A 22034-nucleotide genomic window follows, 5' to 3' on the forward strand; every position below is an offset into this window, starting at 1 on the left:
CTAAGCGATGTCAGGTGACGTGACTTCTTGTTGACGTTTAAAGTATTTTCAAACAAAACGGAGGCTAGATAAACCCTCCCTCCTCCTAATCTGCACTCACCCCCCAAACCCCACCCCCAAGGCCTTCTTGTCAGTTATTGGCTGGAACAGTTTGTTATGTTTCGTGGAGCGGGTTGCTGCAGTTTGTTTTTGTTGCCATTTGAGGAGCCTGGATTGTCTGCATAGACCGCGTTTTTTTTTTTACAGTGTGTAATGAAAGCAAGAGATCCCAGCGGAGAGTGAAACGGTGTTAAACTACCCCGTGTCTCAAAGCATTAACATTACAGTAATAATGACTGAAGAGCGCTTCCAGAGCTCCTGCTGCAGACTCGTGTCAGCGCTGATCGTGCCGACACTGAAGTGCTTCTCGAGTCTGAGAGCATTTACACATCCGGGTAACGCCATGGGTTGCCATCTTCTTCATTAAAGGGTTAGTTCACCCAAAAATGAAAATGAAGTCATTAATTACTCACCCCCATGCTGTTCCAACCCCGTAAGACCTTCGTTCATCTTCGGAACACAAATAAAGATATTTTTGATTGAATCTGAGAGCTGGATCAGTCCTACATAGACTGCCTAAGGGACTGCCTCTTGACGGCCCATAAAGTCATTAAAGAAAAGGTTTAAATATTCCATGTGCCTACAGCGGCTCAATTATAAGTTTATCAAGCGACGAGACTACATTTTGTGCGAAAAAAACATGAATAACGACTTTATTCGACTATTCCATTACTTCCTTATTGGCGCATGCGCGAGAACTGAGATGACGACGTTCTCATTCGTCTACTTCTTGTTACCGGCTGCTCCACTTAGGAGTATTACCGCCACCTACCGTATAAAATGATGATCCATATATAAGGCGCTCCGGATTATAAGGAACACTGTCGTTTTTTGAGAAGATTAAAGGTTTTTAAGTGCACCTTATAGTGCGGAAAATACGCTAATTGAAAAGCGTATGTATAGCGCGCATCTTCCTCTGCTTGTAAACAGAAAGTTTTGCGCTTCCAGCTATATCAGCACATCATCTTATACGGTAGGTGGTGGTAATACTCCTAAGCGCTGAGCAGCCGGTAACAAGAAGTAGTCGAAGGAGAACGTCCTCTTCTCAGTTCTCGCGCATGCGGCCATAAGGAAGTAATGGAATAGTCGAATAAAGTCGTTATTTATGTTTTTTTTCGCACAAAAAGTATTCTCGTCGCTTGATAAACTTATAATTGAGCCGCTGTAGTCACATGGAATATTTAAACCTTTTCATCAATGACTTTATGGGCCGTCAAGAGCCAGTCCCTTAGGCAGTCTATGTACTGATCCAGCTCTCAGATTCAATCAAAAATATCTTTATTTGTGTTCCGAAGATGAACGAAGGTCTTAAGGGGTTGGAACAGCATGGGGGTGAGTAATTAATGACTTAATTTTCATTTTTGGGTGAACTAACCCTTTAAGGGGATGACAACATCGTTATGTTGTGAGATCTCTTATTGATTGCTATCAGGATGTGAAGAGAGTTTCAACCAGTGTAACAACAAGTGTGAATGAACAGCATTGTCTCCCTTTAAGGAGTGTGTGTGTTAGTGCTCATCTCATGTAAAGGACTCTTGGCTTGCAGTGTGTCTGGTTTGTGTCCTCCTCTGAGCTAATCCACTGGCCGCTCTGGGAATGCAGAGCTCTCCAGGTTCACTTTATTTTCACTTTTGCTCAACTGCAAATATATTTAGCCATTACAGGTTACTTTGCGATATACAATGTTATTTGTATAGCTTTTTCACACTACTCATTGTTTCCAGGTAGCTTTACAGAAAATCATGATATTAATCTTTAATATCTTTATATCTCCATGACTTATAGTTGCATTTTGCATAATTTATAATAATATAGTTCGCATTTTGCGATGATAAACAGTCAAGCTGTGAGATTTGCTATATAGTTTGTATCACTTTATGTGAGTGAAGGCTATTGTGTGTTTGCGAAAAGTTGGATGTAAATATAGTATTTGCAGGTTAGAGTTGATAATGTGGTGATCATGACAATATCAGAGATGGTTCTCACTGCGGAACATGAAATCCACGGGGAGGAGTCAGATCCAGATCCAACTCCTCCCGCCTTACATACACCTAAACCTACCCAACTCTGCCCCCTGATCCCTAAACCCAACCCTAATCCTACCCATCCCCACCCCTTGGATCTTGATCCGACTCCTCCCTGTGGATCTCATGTACTGCATTGAGGTGCTACTGCAATATCATGTAGCTACAATGGGATTAACTAGCGATGCCAGATTCACGAATTAATCTCTATTGAAATGTTCTGAAATAGGTTGTGACTTCTTGAATCATTTGCAGTGTTTAAAAAAAAAAAACTGAAATGAATGAATGTAAAAAAACTGAAAACAAAACTGGCGAATGTCATCTATCTGTTGTCAGTAATTGCGCATGTTGCGTTCTGATGTTTCCCCACGGCTTGCAAACACTGCGAGACTGGAAACGCTCCTGGTTTAGCACAAACACAACTGGAGTAATACATGACTTGTCGACACTTGTAAACACAGACAACAGGCAGAACCGGTCGACGAGTCCATGTCACCCACAGTAATAACTTAATAATTAATATGTTAATTACCAGAATGAGCCAAAGCTTTGTATTTCAACTTCCAGATAATATGACAGGTATACTAATATTCATTAATACATGATTAATTACTTCATTGTTAGAGCAAATTCATGTGCAAATTACCAAATTACTAGTTAATAATGATGTGCCTCTACAAGTAAAGTCATAACATAATGATACCATTGCAAATCATTAGCTAATGATTAATTAAAGCAGACAACTGGAAGTTGAAGTGCATAGCGTTGACAAATTGTGGTAATTAACACATTAATTTACACGTTTAGTTACTAAGGAATTAGTACACAATGACACATTGAACTAATAGCAGTTTTTTTATTTATTTAACCTTTATTTAACCAGGGAAATAATCACATTGAGATAAATATCTCATTTTCAAGTGAGCCCTGGCCAAAATAGCAGCAAACAATATACATAACTACATAAAACAGATTACACAACACACACATATACAACAATAAAACAAGATTAAACGTTAAGAGCAAGTGCATACAGGTTTGAATAATTTGTTTAAATGTAACTTGAACTCATTTATTGAAATAAGTTCATCAAGTTTCAATGAACTTTGGATCTCATTCAGCTGATGCGCTATAAATAAAAGCAGTTTTTCCAAACTCTGTCTTCATTAAAGGAACATTTAAAAGATGTACTTGAACGTAGATTATACCCTTGGCTATTAAAAGTTATTAAACTATTCATATATCGAGGAAGCTGGCCGACTAATGCCTTGTATCCAAGTGTGAGCCACTGTTTGTACCTTCTTATGTGAAGTGAAGGCCAACCTGTGATAGTGAGTGTGATATTTTTTTACAAGTTATAAATCTTAGAGCAGAGTGATAAACAGAATCTACTGATTGTAAGAGAGCTTTAGTGATATTTCTGTAAAAAAACATCTCCATAATCTAAGATAGGTAAGAAGGTAGATTCCACCAACTTTCTCTTGGCTGACTGTGGGAAACATGCACTATTCCAAAAATAAAACCCCAGCTGTAACCTTAACTTAGACAGCAATTGTTTAACATGTAACTACTTGAATGATAAGTCCAGATAAGAAGATAAATTATTGAATGATAATTCATGTATTACTTAATCTATTAATCATATAGACTCTTTATTAGTTGCTGATGCAGTAATCATTAATTAATGGTTTAGTTCTTCATTAGTTATACATTAAATCATGATTATCTGTGCATTAGTTAAGAATGAATTAATGCATGCGCCCGTATTGTTAAGTGTTACCATGTACATATAAGAATTCTCTTAAACGGTTTTCAGGAAAATTGTGATCACGCAATGTTTGCACTGTGTTGTTTCCCATGTTGCTATTAGTAAGATAGTGGACTGACAGGTTCATGATTGGGTAATCAGAGCTGAACCTGGGCATATACATTCCTAACATTACTGGGTGTGTGTGTATGTGTGTGTGTGAGTGTGTTTGAAGAGAATGTTTTAGATCTACATCAGCCTAGTCCTCAACATGGACAAAGCTGATGTAGCATGTGTGTATGCTAAAAAATATATCATTTTAAACAGAGATGAGCTCTGTAAAAATATGTTTTACTATAGTTTTCTGCAAATAGACTAAACTTAATTCACTGTGTTTATGTCAAATGTATTTCAAATGGACAAAATTAAATGATCTCAGATTTTTGAAGCTAAATAAAATAAAATACAAAAAAAAAAAAAAAAGCCCATGCAAAAAATAAAATGCATACTGTGAGTTGAGTTTCCGAACAGTGCAGTGTTAAGCACATGCCCCCATTACTCCAGAGCTTCCACACTGGAACGAGGGCTGTGGTGTGTGCAGTGTTTCAGGGAGGGATGCAGGAGTATATCTAAAGATGCACACACACAGTCAGAGAGTGAGCATGAAGATGTGTGCTGGGTTATCTGAGGGACACACGTATCTGCACATAAAGAGTGATTGTTTTCTGCTTTATCTGTGCGGCCTTGTGACTGCACACACACACACACACACACATACTTGTGAAGGACGTCCAGCATTAAACGATGGCTCATCACATTTTATCTTGCTGATAGAAAAATCAAACATTAATGCAGAAATTAAGGTTTGAATGGATTAGAGAATTAACATGTGTGACATTGAGCTCACAGCAACACATTGCCTGTGGGTTTCTCACAAAGTTGAACATTGAACATTGAACATTGGTAAAGTTGTTGCACTTTGCAGGAAGTATATGACAGTGTGATATATGATAATATATATTATGTGAAACACCTGCATTATTTGAATTATTTGACTGGTTTTCAGAAAATAAAATAAAATTAAATGAAATTAATAGATAATAAATGTCAACAAAAAATGTAACTGAAATAAAATAGGTTTAAGTAAAAGTGTATTATAGCAGTATATTAAAATAACACCGTGTCACCCTCACCCTCATTTTTTTTTCAATACAGTGAAAGATAATAATGATGAGGCTCAAGCTCGAAAAATGACAAAAAAAAAAAAAAAACTACTATAAAAGTAGTCCATATCTTGTGTCTTGTGTGCTATATTACCAGTCCTCTGGAAGCATGTGACACAAGCATGTGAGACTTCAGATATTCATTGATACTCTTCTTACTCTTTAAAATTTATAATGAATAACTTTAGAATTATGATACTATTGTATGTGTTGTGTCAGTACAGTATGTACAGTATATAGTTATTCTAGTAGTAATAACACTCTCTCTCTCTCTCTCTCTCTCTCTCTCTGTCCTCAGTTAATGAATACCTGTTCATGGCTCAGGCCCGGGGGATCCAGATCCGGGAGAATGTGAGGAACATGGGTGCTCAGGTGCTGGAGCAGATGGTGCGCAGCGCCTACAACGTCAACGGCACAGGTACGAAGGGAATCGAGACACGCGGGCGACAGTAACGGCGTATCTTCACCGGAGAAACACAGCATGACATCCTTCTGAGACACATCAAAAATATATAAAAAAGTGGTAACTCTTTATAACACTGTTCCATTGTTAATGAATTACACAGGAACAGAAGAGTAATACACTATTAACGTTCTAGTAACTACTATTAACTAACAAGAAAATCTGATTAACACATCAGTATGTAATATCGCTCAGTAAATGTGGTAATTCACTATTAGCTATTTTGGTAATACTTTATAATAACTACACGCTAATAATCATTAGTTAAGCATGAGTAAACCATTAATTCATCATTCATAAAGCATTAATAGACATTAATAAGCAGTTCATAAATACAGCTATAAATGCTTTCTTCTTGATTTATACGCATATCTATAATTTGTTTAATAATTGTATTTTCATCCTTTATTAATGATCAATTTATCATTTCTAAATGAAGAATTGCATTTTTTATGAGCCAGTTATTTAAGAGTTTTCAGTGGTTCATACGATTACTTAGAGCGAGTAAGTGATTAATAAACTATTTAAATGTACATTCATACATCTTATTATTCAGACATATAGTGATGGTTAATTAATGTGTTAATAAATGCTTTATTAACATGTATTAATGCTGTAATTAAGGGTTAATTTGGGTAGTTAGAAAGCATTTAGTAGCGGTCAGTTAACTATTTTTGTGACCTAATCTAAAGTGAGGACTAGTCATGCCTTGTAAAGCATTTTTAAAGGCTGTTAAATATTTCTATGTTCTGTATCACTGCGTTGTGTTTGTTACATTTTACTGTTTAGAAGATTGACGAGTCTTTAAATCACCTTTATAAATGCTTTACAAAGCATGAATAGTCCTCACTTTAGATTAGCTCACAAAAATAGTTAACTGACCACTACTAAATGCTTTATAACTACCTGTATTTACTAAATTGGTAACACTTTAGAATACTGTATCTTACTTAATGCATAACTAATAAGGAATTAATAAAGAACTAATAGGTAATTCTTTATTAACACTTAAGTCACTACTGTTAACTACTAAGGAAGATGTGTTAACTAATCAGTGTAATATAATTTTATGATTGTGTTAAGTATCAGTTAGTTAATCCATAACTAATGAATTCTGTCATACCTCCCGAAGAACTACTATTAATTATCTATTAATTAAGGTTCAAGAAAAATAACTATGAAGTAACTACTAATTAACAGTCATACACAGTATTCAGTTTGTCATTCTTCAGCACTAATAAGAAAAATAAGTGCAGACATTTACCTTAGGCTATGATTTGCAAATAAGCAAAAACATCTCATGTATATAACACCTTATTATTATACTTAGTTCTTATACATTTTAAACTTCTTTTGCACCATTCAAGTTCCGGCAATATGGCGGTAGCCACATACACTGAGCCTGGGTTCTCCCAAGGTTTTTTTCTCCATTCTGTCACCTGATGGAGTTTTGGTTCCTTGCCACTGTTGCCTTTTTCACTTCTCTTCGCCTTTGTCGCAAGTAACTGTCGTGTATTTTACAAAGATTTAGATGATTACGTTAATATATATATGCTAATATATTTTTTATTTACAGTAAGTTTGATTTGAGTCAGAAGTATGTGTTAATTCTTTATTACTAATGGGTTCCCTATATTGTCACTTTAGAATACTGTTTCAGGTTCTAAGTAATTCCTGAAGGACTATCTAATAATTATTTATTAATTACTAATAAGTTCCTTATATTTTTACTTTAGAAGACTGTTTCAGGTTATAAGTAGCTTAATTCCTAGATAATTAATTTGATAATTATTTATTAATTACTAATGGGTTCCCTGTATTGTCACTTTAGAATACTTTTCCAGGTTTTAAGTAATTCCTGAAGAACTATTTAAAAGTTATTTATTAATTACTAATAAGTTCCTTATATTTTCACTTTAGAAGACTGTTTCAGATTATAAGTAGCCTAATTCCTAGATAATTATTTGATAATTCTTTATTAATTACTAATGGGTTCCCTATATTTTCACTTTAGAATACTGTTCCAGCTTCTAAGTAATTCCTGCAGAATTATTTGATACTTATTTATTAATTACTAATAAGTTCTCTATATTTTCAGTTTCCCTCAGTCGTTGCCTCAAATACATGAATTTACTCAGTGGCATTCTATGCTGAGGAAAACAGACACACACAGTACTGTATATAAAATATACAAATAATCTGAGGTTAGTTTTGTATGACTGTTCAGTAGTTACTTCTTAGTTATTTTTCTTGAACCTTAATTAGTAGATAATTAGTAGTAGTTCTTCAGGAGGTATGACAGAATTCATTAGTTATTGATTAACTAACTGATACTTAACACAATCATAAAATTATATTACATACTGATTAGTTAACACATCTTCCTTAGTAGTTAACAGTAGTGAAGAAGTAGTTAATGAAGAATTACCTATTAGTTCGTCAATAATTCCTTATTAATTCTGCAGTAAGTAAGATACAGTATTCTAAAGTGTTACCACTACATTTACTTACACTTTCTAAGTGGTCTTATGAATGACTGACAACTCTTAAACAACTGCTTTGTAAATAATGCTATACTTCATTTAGAAATTATTAATTGATCATTAACAAAGTATGAAAATACAATCATTAAACGCATTATAGATATGCTTATAAATCAAGAAAAAAGCATGTATAGCTATATTTATAAACTGCATATTAATGTCTATTAATGTTTTATAAATGATGAATTAACGGTTTACTCATGCTTAACTAATGATTAATAGTGTGCAGTTATTATAAAGTGTTACCGCTATGGTTCATACCTCACTGAAGTCTACAACTACTATAGGTTCATAATTAATATTAATAATGCATCGTGTTTAATATAAGGTAATTAGTAATGAATCAAGTGTTACTAAACCCTTCAAAATGAACTGAATGAATTAATAATTTGGATCAGTATCTAATGTGAAAAGCTTCTGAACTGCTAAGTCACAGTAAGCTTTTGAGGTTTTTGTAAGATTTTGGATGGTAATGAATCAAGTGTTACTAAATATTTCTAAAGGAACTTCTTGTTATTTGGATCAGTAAAGTGGAGACCATGGGAACACACTAGTGATGAGTAAAGTGTTACCAAATCCATCAGAAGGAATCACTATTCAAAATCTGACAAAAATCTCAAATGCTTAAAATGACTTCAGTCCATATTAGTTATCATGTTTTCCACTTCCACACTTGAGTTATTACTAATGGGTTACCGTTACCTTTTATTATAAATTATGCATTATTCATGTTAATTATGAAATTCTATATAGACTTCAGTGAGGTATGAAAAAGTTGTTTAGCTAATAGTGAACTTTCACATTCATCTGAGCGCTAATCTGAGCTATGTGTTAATTAGAGTTCCTTATTAGTTAATAGTAGTAGAATATTAATTTGTTCCTGTGTAGTTATTCATTAATAAAGGAACAGTGTTATAAAAAAAGTTTTTTCAATTCCATGCTCTATAGAAGGAGACTTTATATTTTTCATTCATAAATCAAGGCAGCTTTTAAGCCAGTATACCTGTTTAACAAAGTACTAAGCGACATTGATTTGATGAAAATGATTAATAAGATGTATGTAAAGGATGTGTTGAATAGGCTTTAGGACTCAACCCCAGTCCCCATGATCCACCTCCCAGAAGGTGTTGGACGTCTCACTAATTAAACCCCTGATGGACTCCTCAGACGCTCAGCATGTTGAATTGGGAGACGTCTGAAACATCCTGGGTTGTGGATCCTGACTGGAGGCTGACATCAGGATACGCCTGGCTTCATGGACGATAGTGTGATGTTTATAATGCACTGATGCATGAATGTGTGATTCTCTCGTTGTTTTTTAGAGTACACGTATGAGTTTAACTTCAACGAGACAGAAGTTCCCACCACTCCTTTCCTCCCACTGGACTTTACATACCGGCCAGATCATGTGTGCCCAGAGAAGCTGCCCTCCATGAGTAAGTGCTCACTTCCCAGTTTACTAACAGCTTTACAAAACACAATGTTCATGTTAAAGCTGCAGTCCGTAGCTTTTCTGGGGGGTTTAAAAATTAACCAAAATACATATTTGAGAAAATACATAACCAGTCAGTGTTCAAAACTCCCTGCTTGATTCAAAACGGTAAACTTGTAATACTTGTAATGTTTTTAATTCCAGTAGTACTGTATTTCTGCGGGAGTTTCAAGCATGTCTTTGTGTCATTATTTCTGTACACACACATCTGTACACATAAAGAAGTAGTTTCAGCTAGTATAAGCTATATTGAGTCATCACGTCACATCTGTACACATAAAGAAGAGTCTCGGCTACACAGTAAAATCTCCAGTGTTAAATTAATACTGAAAAGTGTTAATTATATAAATGAACACTGAAACAGTGTTAAAGTTAATGAGATAATTAAGTGAATAATTGAGTGATGATTGAGCATTATTAAAGACACCTGAAGTTAACAAACAGAATCACTGAAGGAGAAATCCAGAAATTTTAAGTCACCATTATGGTGATCAGTGTTTGCTTTAGTTTGGCTCTTGGCCCTTAATTCATCAACTTCATTTTGTTTGGCTGCAGTACATGAGTTAATACAGCCAGCTGAACAAATAGAAAAGGTGATCTGATGGTGATGGTTGCCACAAATTCTGGGTGCCACCAATCAAAACTCATTCATAGCTCCCATCATGCATTGCTGCATGAATAAATAATGAGCTTATGTTCATATTTGATCTGTTTGTCACCATTGCTGAGATTTGTATGGAAATTCTTGATGTCTGTGTGTGCCCACATAAAAGATTTTTTTTAGTTTTTATTTGATCGTTTGGATTTCATTGAAAAGGCTAAAAGTGGTATGCTCTAAAATCAATGTGCTGCTAAAATCAAAATAAGGTAAATTTAACTTGATTCAGGTCAATTATTGATTATGTTAAAACACAACCAACACCATCACATCACCTTTTCTATTTGTTCATCTGGCTGTTATAACTCACATACAGCAGCCAAACAAAATCTAAAGTTATTGATTTAAGGAAGAAGAGCCCAACTAAACCAAACACTGATCACCATAATGGTGACTTAAAAATGACAGTTTTCTCCTTCAGAGATTGTTAACATCTTCAATAATGCTCAATCATCACTCAATTATTCACTTAATTATCTCATTAACTTTAACACTGCTTCTGTGATCATTTAACACTGCTTAGAGTTTTTATAAATCACACTCTCAGTGTTAATTTAACACTGGGGATTCTGCTGTTTAGTAGACTATATTGCATGTGAGGATGCTGGAGGTGGAGATATATAGCCTTTTCTCACAGCACTTGATATAATTAAACTTATTAATTTGATGGGGGATCCACAAAGGTTCAAACAACAATCACCAGTGTCCACAGATTCACCCGCTGTAAAATTCAAAAGACTTTGTTCAGACTTCAGAGTGTCTAGAAAAAAAGAGAGACCCATGCAACCGGAGCAACCGGCCCATGTAAAAACAAGGATAATATTGGAAGGACATTACATGTAGTCACACAATGCTGATGTTGTTTCCATTAACAATTTGAGAACAAAGTATAATTTGAACGGTTTTGCGTGATATGATAACAGATTGTTAGATTTAATCAGCACGATTTACTGCAATCTCAGAACCAGAACAAAGGTGATGCTTCTTACTAGTTCAGATTACATTTTCCGATGAATATTCTTATGTTGGTCATACTTCCCGAAAGTAATAATCTGTGATTCAGAATGCCAATATCCACACTGACAGCCACACACTCTCCTCAAACACTGTGTTCATCCACGCTTATAAAAATACACTGTTATATAGTAATAATAGACTGTTTCAAAGCTTCTTTACAGTGATAATAGGAAATTAAAGTAACAGAGATTGTTTAGGCTTTACAGCAGCTCTAGAATAAAGTTATTGTCCAGCTAAAGTTAGTTTTGATTGATTCTATATAGGTAGGAGCGTTTGAATATATATGTGCGCAGTCTTTCTTTACAAATTGACTTCGCCAAATTACTGGTCCTGCCTGGTATAACACAGACATCAAATAAAGACGTTTCTGTGGATCCATGCAAACTGGAATCAGTTTGATAATGTTTTAGGTAAAGAGTAATGAGAGTAAATCATAATAGTGGATCAGTGAATCAGACTCCTCTGTTTGCGCTTTGTGTTTGCTGATAAAAAAAAAGTAGACCATGAAGATCTATTAACAGAGCCGCGTCATGAAAATCATCCAGGGCGGTCTAATCTCACCCTGAGGGCGGTTATGTAAGGAATAATTGACTGAATAATGAATTAATGCACATAATGCACACAGGTTTTTGTCTTTGAAACACTCTTGAGTGTGGGACCAATTCACATCTCATCTCACGACACCATTGCTAATTACAAAAAGATATTTTAGATTTAGTAACAGACTTGAGCCACTGATACTAGCAGACTAATACAGTTATCAATGCAGTATTAGAGAGAGAGAGAGCCTCAGCATGTGTCTCTTAACTGTGTTCAGCACCAGCATCTATTAATAGTGGAACTGCGTTCATCTGCACCTCACCACTGAGAAACGTCATGTAGATTTTAAGTTGCTAAACTATTTTACTGATAAAATCGTCAGAGCTGCACTGTGTGTTTGAGTGGGAGAGTAAGTGATATATGCTTTTCTTAGTCACTTATACGTGCATAATACATAATAATATATAATTTTGTGGCACAAAACAATAATTAATACCTGCTGGAACTTCTTTCCCTGAAAATAATTGCACATCTTAGAACATGCGTCAACCAATCAGAGTCAAGCATTCAGCAGCCCCATAGAATAATGTGCAATAATAAACCAAACCGACATCCAATATGACTGTCATGGCTACCAAATCAAATAAGTACACTTTAAAATAGGTTTCCACAAGGTTTTGTCACAGAGCGTGTGTGTGTTCCTGGTGTCATCAGCTACATGTGTGCTTATAAGATCACATAAATAATTGTTGATTCTCTCCTCTGTCTGTCAGTGGGCCGGCTGAAGGTGAACATGAGTGAGATCGCTCTATCAGACGTGGAGAAGCTTCTGGATCGGGCAGATACGAGCCTTTCTCTCGGAGGACACTGGAAACCTCACGACTGTCTCCCACGCTGGAAGGTTAGTCACTTCGTAACCTAAAAAAACTCTCGGTTGCCTACTTTCTCTTCAGAAGTGTTGTGGTCATGCCAACCAGTGGAAAAAAGGTTGTTGCATGAAAATCTCTGTAACGAGATATTTGCTTCTTTCATCTGGTTAAAACTCTGTTTTTAAAACAGTGTTCATTGTGTCAGAGTGATTCATTTACAAGCAGCAATTGTTGCCAAGTTCATTTAAAATGCGTCATGCGGGAAGTACAAGAATATATATTTTCTTTAATTCCGTTGCTTCAATATGATAATACATTTTCCCATGGTTTCACAGATGAGCCTTAAAGGAGCTGTATGTAACTTTTCCACTCTACTAAGCATAAAAATACCATAATATGTTTGCATATATTGAGGAAACATGCTGAGATCACATACTCCTTTCTCTGAGAAACACTTCCAGGCCCGGTTATTTTACTGTGAAAAGTGTGTTTCCAGGCTGGAGTGTTTGTTTTTGTTTCGGTCTGTGATACTGCATGTTGCCAATTTGCATTGTCCATTGCGCTTGTTCCTGTCGCGTGTCCTCAAACTGCAACCCGTGTGAGCGTCGAGTCTGAGGAGGCAGGGCGGGAGAAACAACGATCTGCGAAAGGTTTTATTTGGACTGCAGTTCCTATTTCCACCACTAGCTGCCAATCTTACAGACTGCACCTTTAAGGCCTGTTCACACCGGGACGAATTTCGCGCGCGATATTCGTCGACGTTTAACGCCTCGTGACTAAACAATGGGCGCCAATGTGAGTGTTCACACCGACGCGAAAAACGCCACGCGTAAAAGCGTATTTTTTAAAAAACGCCTCGTGTTCGTTTTTTTGGTTTGATGCGCCGCGTCAAAACCTATCCGACCAACGAGATTGGCGGGTTTGCTCACGTGTCTGGTACTTCTGAAGTTACAGTAAAGCACAACTTGGGGGCGCTCAAACTCAAAACGGTCTTGCCGAGCACACATACGCGGCGAAGAAGAGATAAGATACCTATGGGCAAGATCAATGTTGAGCTGCTGGTCTCGGAGCATAAAGAGCTATATGATAATATTTATATTAGTATTTCTGTAATAATAGTATAGTATACGGTGACCAACAGTTCCCGGGACATGTGTAAAACGGTCACTTTGTGCTTTATAGAAATCTGAGTTGAGATGAGAACTGCGCATAGTGTGAGTGTCAGTTAGATTTTGACAAGTGAGGAGAGAAGATAACCGCTCTGCCGACTCTTTGTATTCTTCTTTTATTTTATTTTTTTATTGTGAACAGATGTTTGTTTGTGTTTTTTTTTCCTCGCTCGATCCCCATGTATGAGGACGAGTGTAACGTTTGAGTGGTTTTATTAAACACGGGGAAATACGACAACTCGTCTCTCGTGCATCTGTTCATCCGACAACTAGTGCTATGTTTTTATCTCCGGGCAACATCTCAACTTTGCGTTACACATGTCCTGTTTCCACGTCCTGTCCTGGCTGTTTTTAAGTGATGAAAATGTCCTGGTTTTCAAAAAAACTGCTGGGAAAGATCAGTCCTACAGCAAAATATAGATGGGCAAACAAGGTGGATGAGGAAGAAAAACAGGATAAAGAGGATGAAAACTAAAGATATAAATAGATTTTGTTAGTTGGTTTTTGTAAGTTTGTGAGAGCTATTTTTTATTACATTTGGAGGCATTTCATTTAGTTATTTATTATTTATTTATTTTTCTAATACAGAAGATATTATTTCTATCATTATTTCATTCGTTTTTTTAATCTGTCAGTCATAATAAAACATTGAGACATGAATATGATCACCCTAGTATAGTATTCTAGTATTATTTCTGTTTTACATTAAGCGCCATCTAATGTCAGGGAATGAATTTGCATGTTCACTCAGCTCATCGTCAGCGAAAAACGCTTGGGTGTGAACACAAAAAACGCGTTTAAAAACGCTGACGAATAACGCGCGCTGATATTCGTCCCGGTGTGTACGGGCCTTTAGGCCTACAGTCACAGTGTGAAATGCATGTTTGAGCTGTTTTAACTGAAAGCGTATCTTAAAATATAGCAGTGGCATTGTTTTGTCTCATTGTTTTGTTTTTTCTAAAACTGTTTATAAAAGCTACTTCAAGGGTTAGTTCACCCAAAAATGAAAATTCTGTCAGTATTTACTCACCCTCATGTTGTTCCAACCCCGTAAGACCTTCGTTCATCTTCGAAACACAAATTGAGATATTTAAGATATTAAGATCGCTCCTGCATACAGTCCATAGGCTTCTTGAGGGACTGGCTCTTGCTGTCCTCGAAAAGTCATTAAAGACATCGTTAAAATAGTCCAAGTGACTACAGGGGCTCAATCTTAAGTTTATCAAACGACGAGAACACTTTTGTGCGCAAAAAAACAACAAAAATAACGACTTTATTTCAACTATTCACTTCCTTCTCCATGAGCCTGTAAGTCAGTTAACGTAGTGTGATTGCGTAGAGCTACGTCACACGTAGGCTCACTATTGGCCGACGCTGGTCATGTGTGTGTGATGCGTGTGACGTACAATAACAGAAGCTTACGCTATTAAACTAGTAACTTGACTCGCGCAGAGGGAGAAATAAACGAATAGTTGAAATAAAGTCGTTATTTTTGTTGTTTTTTTGCGCACAAAAGTGTTCTCGTCATTTGATAAACTTAAGATTGAGCCCCTGTAGTCACTTGGACTATTTTAACGATGTCTTTAATGACTTTTCGGGGACAGCAAGAGCCAGTCCCTCAAGAAGCCTATGGACTGTATGCAGGAGTGATCGTAATATCTTAAATATCTTAATTTGTGTTCCGAAGATGAACGAAGGTCTTACGGGGTTGGAACAACATGAGGGTGAGTAAATACTGACAGAATTTTCATTTTTGGGTGAACTAACCCTTTAAATGCCCTAATTAAGCTAAGGCCTAATCCTGACTTAATCTAAACCCTGTCTGTGAAAATGGGGGATATTATTAAATGTAGAAAATAAATAAAAACATATAAAATGCAGCATGGGCATGAGTAATGAAGCAGTTTAGTCAGTGAATCAGTGTAATGACACAATTCATTGAAATGGACAAAATAACTATTTCATGGAAATGAATCATAATTTATATTTGTGATTTTTAAATCAGATGCAACATTGGGACAGCCTTTAGAAAACACCAAATAAACATCAAATATACCTTAAATACTCACTGTACATCCCTAACACTCACACACACACGTTGAACACACAGGTAATTCAAGTGCTTTTTCTGAATTGATATTTCCTCATTTTTGCAGTTGTTTTTCCGATTTCATGTTTTAGGTGGCCATCTTGGTTCCTTTCCGAAATCGCTTTGAGCACCTCCCGATACTTTTCCGGCATCTGATCCCGGCACTGCAGAGACAGAGACTGCAGTTCGGCTTCTATGTCATCGAACAGGTGAGAGAATAACAGAGCGAGTGAATCTCGGTCTTTAGTGTCCTCGTTGCTTAAACTCGCACATAAAGTTTTAGACTGAAACACCATTTTTAACCCTTATGCTGCATTAGGGACATTTTTGGTCTTTTGCAGTTTAATTTCTTTGACCATTTTGGCTGTTTTAATGCAAATGGTATGAAATTTGGCAAAATTGTGATTTTTTGGATACATGTAAAAAATGTGATCCCATTTTGCAAAATATGTATAACACACACTGTGTAGATCAAATAGTAACACTCAGCACCATAAAGACCAAAAATGGCCCATTGAAACCCATTAAAACGTTAAACAGATTTAAAACGTTTAAATCTGAGGCTGTCAGTAATACATGAAACATGATTTTTGCACAAACATCCTTTCATTTTGAAGCAAAAGCATTATATTTGCATTATATAGTGTATTCCACCAGATGACGTCACTACATATTTATTCCCTATGGGTGGAAATGCACCTTATTTTAGGCAATAGCCAAAACTGGCAATTAAAGGGTTAAAATCGTGAAATTGAATACATTTTTGGTAGTTATGATGAGGACTGATGCTGGTTAAAAGATTTAACTTGGTAAAAGTGGAAAATAATAATAATATATAATATTTTAGGCAATGTTTAATATGTGGCCATTTTTGCTCCTTAATGCACTCAACGGTGTTAAAAATCTAATGCAGCACAAGGGTTAAAAATGATTGACACATTCTGCTAATATATGCTTCTGCAAGATTGCCATTGTCATGGGCAGCACTAAAATAGCCTTGTTTCATTGTCAAACAGTCATTTTACAGTAAAGGACAGGAAGTAAATAGACGGATGTGTGTGTGTACAGGCCGGAAACGAACCGTTCAATCGTGCCATGCTGTTCAATGTCGGGTTCAAAGAGGCCATGAAGGACTTGAACTGGGATTGCGTGATATTCCACGATGTCGACCACATCCTGGAGAACGACCGCAACTACTATGGCTGTGGTGAAATGCCACGACACTTTGCGGTCGAACTCAACAAGTACTCTTACATGTAAGTCTCCACAATACACTTGTTTTCCTCACATGCCATTTTGAAATGCTGTTCAAGTATGTGAATTATTCATCTCTGGGACATGTATAGGCTTCCCTATGAGGAGTTCTTCGGTGGTGTGAGCGGGATGACCGCGGATCAGTTCCGGAAGATAAACGGCTTTCCCAACGCTTTCTGGGGCTGGGGAGGGGAAGACGACGACCTCTGGCACAGGTACATGTCCAAACTCCTCACAAAACAAAATAGGGTTTTGCAACACTATGATCTCATGTTTTCCAAAGAGGTGGACAGGACTATCTGGATCCCACTAAATCTATAGTACATACTATAAAAGTAATTACTGACAATGGCTGTTAAAGCTGCTCCCAATAATCTTTTCCTCAATTAAGATGGTTTACAGATAAAAGATGAATAGTACTTTTAAATATGGCATAAACATATCTCCAGTCATATCTCTAGCCTAATAAAACTGTGTTATTTTAAATGGAGAGGGTCAGAGTTTCGAGATCACATGACTAACACACACAAAAAAAAGAGAAAACCTATACTTTAAGTTCATTTCATCAGTATAGTGAATAGTACTATGTATACTAAATATTGTATACTAGAATTAACTAAATTAAAGCATACTTTGCTTATAAATACTGTGTATTTTGCCCCTTGCTGGTTTTACCCCATGTGTCTGTGAGGTAACCGCCCCCCTTTAGCCCCGATGTACTATGTATCTCGATCAAAAGATTAAGGACAAGTATGGGCCAAATACACGTTTCTGTATTCTTATCAGTATAAACCAAGGACACTTATATAAATGTAAGTATATTTCATTTAAAAAGTCGACTGAAAGTATATTCTCTCTGTAGTTTTAAAGACCCACACTAATTGCCAGGATGAATAAACTTCTTTTTGTGTAAAATAGCCAAACACTGCTCACTTTGTTTTGTCCAACCCGCTTTATGAAACAGAGAATAAATTAACCTTGGCCAAATCTATTGTAACCACAATCTATTGCATGTTGCATCTATAAAGAGTAGTTCTAAAGTATCGTAAATAGTTGATAGTAAATATTGTAAATAGACTCTTTCAGGGCCGGTTCTATCCCCTTGGTTGCCCTAGGCGAGATTGATTTTAGATTTTTTTTTTTTTTTTGGTACATTTAAGCATAATTTATTTTTCGACTTATTTGTTGGCCAGTTGTGGTCTGTGGAATATCAAATATTAAAAGTTCTAAACCTAAACCTAAAATTGTAGGCCTATTATGTACAGTATGTATGTTATGTATTTGTTCTACTATAGCAATGATAATTTTTAAAATAATATATTGCATTTTATTGGTGTCTCCCACATTGTCCTACAGCAACATTACGAAAGTGTAGATAAGTGTACAATGTTTTATAATAATAATTTATTCTATAGTGTCCAATCCATTTAATCAATTTAACATATTTAATACTTTGTACATGGGTGCATCCAAGTTATTTGACATTGGCCTATTTTAACTTTTTTTCTTTTTTTTAAGTAACGGAATAGGTACTTTCCCTGATAATTAGTTACTTTTATAATGATTTAATTCAGTTACTATTTGTGAGAAGTAACTAGTAACTGTAACTAATTACTTAACATTCAAGTTAACATTCAACTAATTACTTACAGTAACATGCCCAAAACTGATGAGTATTTATTAAACTAAACAAAAATGCTCTTATAATCACTCCAAAACTTCAACAAGTTGAAGGATCTGTAATAAATTGTTCATACAAATGCTATAAATAATGTTCAATGATATTTCTATCATCCTACATAGTTGCATTGTTTTATCTGTATAATAATGTAACTTGTTGTAGATAAATTACAATTATTACCTTGCTGCTACAACTAAGGGGGGTTCGGAGTAAATTATGTGCATTTTAATGTTTATTTAAATGTTAAATTCATCAATCTGGTGCAATTCAGTATGCAAATTGAACAAATAAAATTTCAAACCTCTATTAGTTACAGTGTCGGTCTACATTACACTACTATATATAGGCTATATTGTAAAACAAATGCAATGGAAAATAAAAGAAACTTTCATAATTAGTTTTGTACAAAATTTTTATACTTGTAAGTAAGCTATAGACTTGGAAGCAACTCAACGCCGCCAATTAAGCAAAACAAAACGAATGGGCTGCCGATGTGCGAGTTTTATGGGCCGTTAAGACAAATAAATAAATAAAAGTAGGCTAAGAGATGTATCGGCCCAAAAAGCACGTCGGTCACCGAGAATCTCAAGCAGGCTACACCGTGAAGTAGCTACATTTATTTCGTTTGACACTTTAATGGCTGAGATGAGAAGGCTTACCTTTATACTGGACTTTCCTTTTATTATGTTGCTTTCTCTGTGTCCGTCCCTGTGGTTTATTTATACCACTTCTTTTTCGATCAACGTGACAGCAGCTGAACGCAAGCACTTGCCTAACGTAACGTAACGCAACCCCCTGGAAAAGATCGCCAATAATCATCAATGGGCTTTATGCACAGCTGCACAACTTCCTGAACTTCAGCCAGCTCCTTGTTTCCTGTCTGCCATTATTGGTCAAATTGATTAATTCAGGTGTGCTTGACCTCAGTAGTCATGGCAACAATAATCAAACACACCTGAATTAATCAATTTGGCCAATAATGGCAGACAGGAAACAAGGAGCTGGCTGAAGTTCAGGAAGTAGTGCAGCTGGGCATAAAGCCAATTCAATCTAATAATCAGTAATTAAAGGGATAGTTCACTTTGAAATTAATTTTTGATATGTTTTAGCTTACCTCAAGGAGATCCAAGATGTATGTGTCTTTGTTTCCACAGCATTTTCAATTTTGACATAAACCGTTGTTGTCTGTCAGTCATACACTGGAGGTGAAGGGGGTCTTCAATCGGTTCACCTCAAAGATCATGCACAGAGAAGTCAAAATTAAACATGATTTAATGACTCGTACATGTAAGTACACATTGATGGCCTAAGACACCAAACGAGCGGTTTGTGTGAGAAAACGAACAGTATTTATATCGTTTTACCTCTTGTAATCATAGCCATGACAAAATGATCTGACGGCACGGGCGCTTCGGTTTGCGCATGCGCTGGCAGTGATCGCTTGCGCGCCTACGTCACTCTTTGTTTATACAGAGATTTCGGAAGTTTTACCTTTCACTAGGCATATTTAGATATACGGGAAACCGCAATGGAAGACGATTTCGGTACATCTAAATATGTTTAGTAAAAAGTAAAACTTCCGAAATCTCTGTGTAAATATTGAGTGACGTCACACGCAAGCGATCACTTCTGGCGTAACATTGAACTGATTCAGTTCGGTTCAGTTGGACATTGAACAACTGATTCAGATCACTTGGATTACACGAGGTAAACAAAAACCGCTCGTTTCGTGTCTTAGGCCATCAATGTGTACTTACATTTACGAGTCATTAAATCATGTTTAATTTTGACTTCTCTGTGCATGCTTTTTGGTGGACCCCCTTAGCCTCCAGTGTATGACTGATAGACAACAACGGTTTGACTGAAAAATGTCAAAATTGAAAATATTGTGGAAACAAAGACAACTACATCTTGGATGCCCTTGAGGTAAGCTAAAACATATCAAAAAATTAATTTCAAAGTGAACTATCCTTTTAAGTAATTAAACGTGTGGCTGAGGGGCGCCTTAGGATGATCATGTTTAATAAACATTTTTCTTTTCGCTTCTCATTCTAACTCTGTGATTTGTAGATTAAAGGGGACTAGCAGTGAATATGAAGTACGTCAAGGGCGACATTAGAGCGCGCGCCCGCGGCGCCCCCTACACATTTGGCGCCCTAGGCAACCACCTAGTTCGCCCATAGCAATCGCCGGCCCTGGACTCTTTGATAGTTTGTGCAGTGGCCTGAGACTCTGTTGACACTAAAATGTGTGTTTCTTTTCAGGGTTCAGTTCGCCGGCTACAAAGTGAGTAGACCTCGTGGAGAGCTCGGCCGTTACATGTCTATACCACACCACCACAGAGGAGAAGTGCAGTTTCTGGGCAGGTACGTTCAGACAGGCCTTTTCTAAATGTCTGAAGTCTCCATGTAGTCCTCATTCCCTTTAAAAGCCAGTTGCCCTCACGACATGGCGGATTTGCAATTTACAAGGCGGAATTTGTAAGCTGAAACGGATCTGCTTGTGCGCGACCTAAAAAAGTGTGCGTGTGTTGTTGACCCACCTATAGACGAATCCGGTAAGTAAGTAAGTAAGCGGGCGCCATTACTGAGCTGTTGCTGGGTAGCGTTGCGCCATTGCATCCTATTGTTTTAGTTGCAACTTGCGTCCACTGGAATAAACAGCCCGCGATTTACGATTGTCACTAACGTTACAACGTTAGCCCTTGTATAATGTCGAGTGGGTAAACAGTTTCCGTTATAAATTGCTTCAATGGTGGCAGTAAAATTTAAATTTTGAAGAGAAAACATTGTGAATACCCCGGGTGGACTGCCCCTGTCTGGTGCCGTACGGTTTACAAAGATTTCCTGGGCGAGTACAAGACGCAGACATTCGCGTATAATAACAATTATTTAATGACATAAGTAAAAAAATATAATAAATATGTGATATAGTGATCAGCAAAATCTCCTCTCTTGCTATTTTTTCTATTCAATTAACATGCTATGGTCATTAAATGGCTTTCCTGAGCTAAATATAACGTTATGTGACATAATTGTTCTCCCGCTGTTATATTGACCTCTTTCCATGGTTTAAAAACACTAATTGGTCGATATTATGTATACTTTCTAGCTGTAACGTTACCTTACCCTTGCCCGTTGCAATGTGAAAATGAGATAAATAATGG

At 36.3% G+C, this 22034-nt stretch overlaps 1 protein-coding gene across 1 annotated transcript in view; it reads left to right on the forward strand.

Moving 5' to 3' along the window:
* b4galt5 (beta-1,4-galactosyltransferase 5) overlaps nucleotides 1-22034 on the forward strand; it is a 55519-nt gene that overhangs the window by 28367 nt on the left and 5118 nt on the right. The window contains exons 2-8 of the mRNA XM_039689818.2: nucleotides 5392-5511; nucleotides 9422-9535; nucleotides 12580-12707; nucleotides 16026-16142; nucleotides 17002-17189; nucleotides 17280-17402; nucleotides 21133-21234. Coding sequence (XP_039545752.2) covers nucleotides 5392-5511; nucleotides 9422-9535; nucleotides 12580-12707; nucleotides 16026-16142; nucleotides 17002-17189; nucleotides 17280-17402; nucleotides 21133-21234 — 892 coding nt within the window. The remainder of the gene's footprint in view (nucleotides 1-5391; nucleotides 5512-9421; nucleotides 9536-12579; nucleotides 12708-16025; nucleotides 16143-17001; nucleotides 17190-17279; nucleotides 17403-21132; nucleotides 21235-22034) is intronic.

This window comes from Pimephales promelas, chromosome 20 (assembly GCF_988280905.1).
Source record: "Pimephales promelas chromosome 20, fPimPro1.hap1.1, whole genome shotgun sequence".
NCBI lineage: Eukaryota > Metazoa > Chordata > Actinopteri > Cypriniformes > Leuciscidae > Pimephales > Pimephales promelas.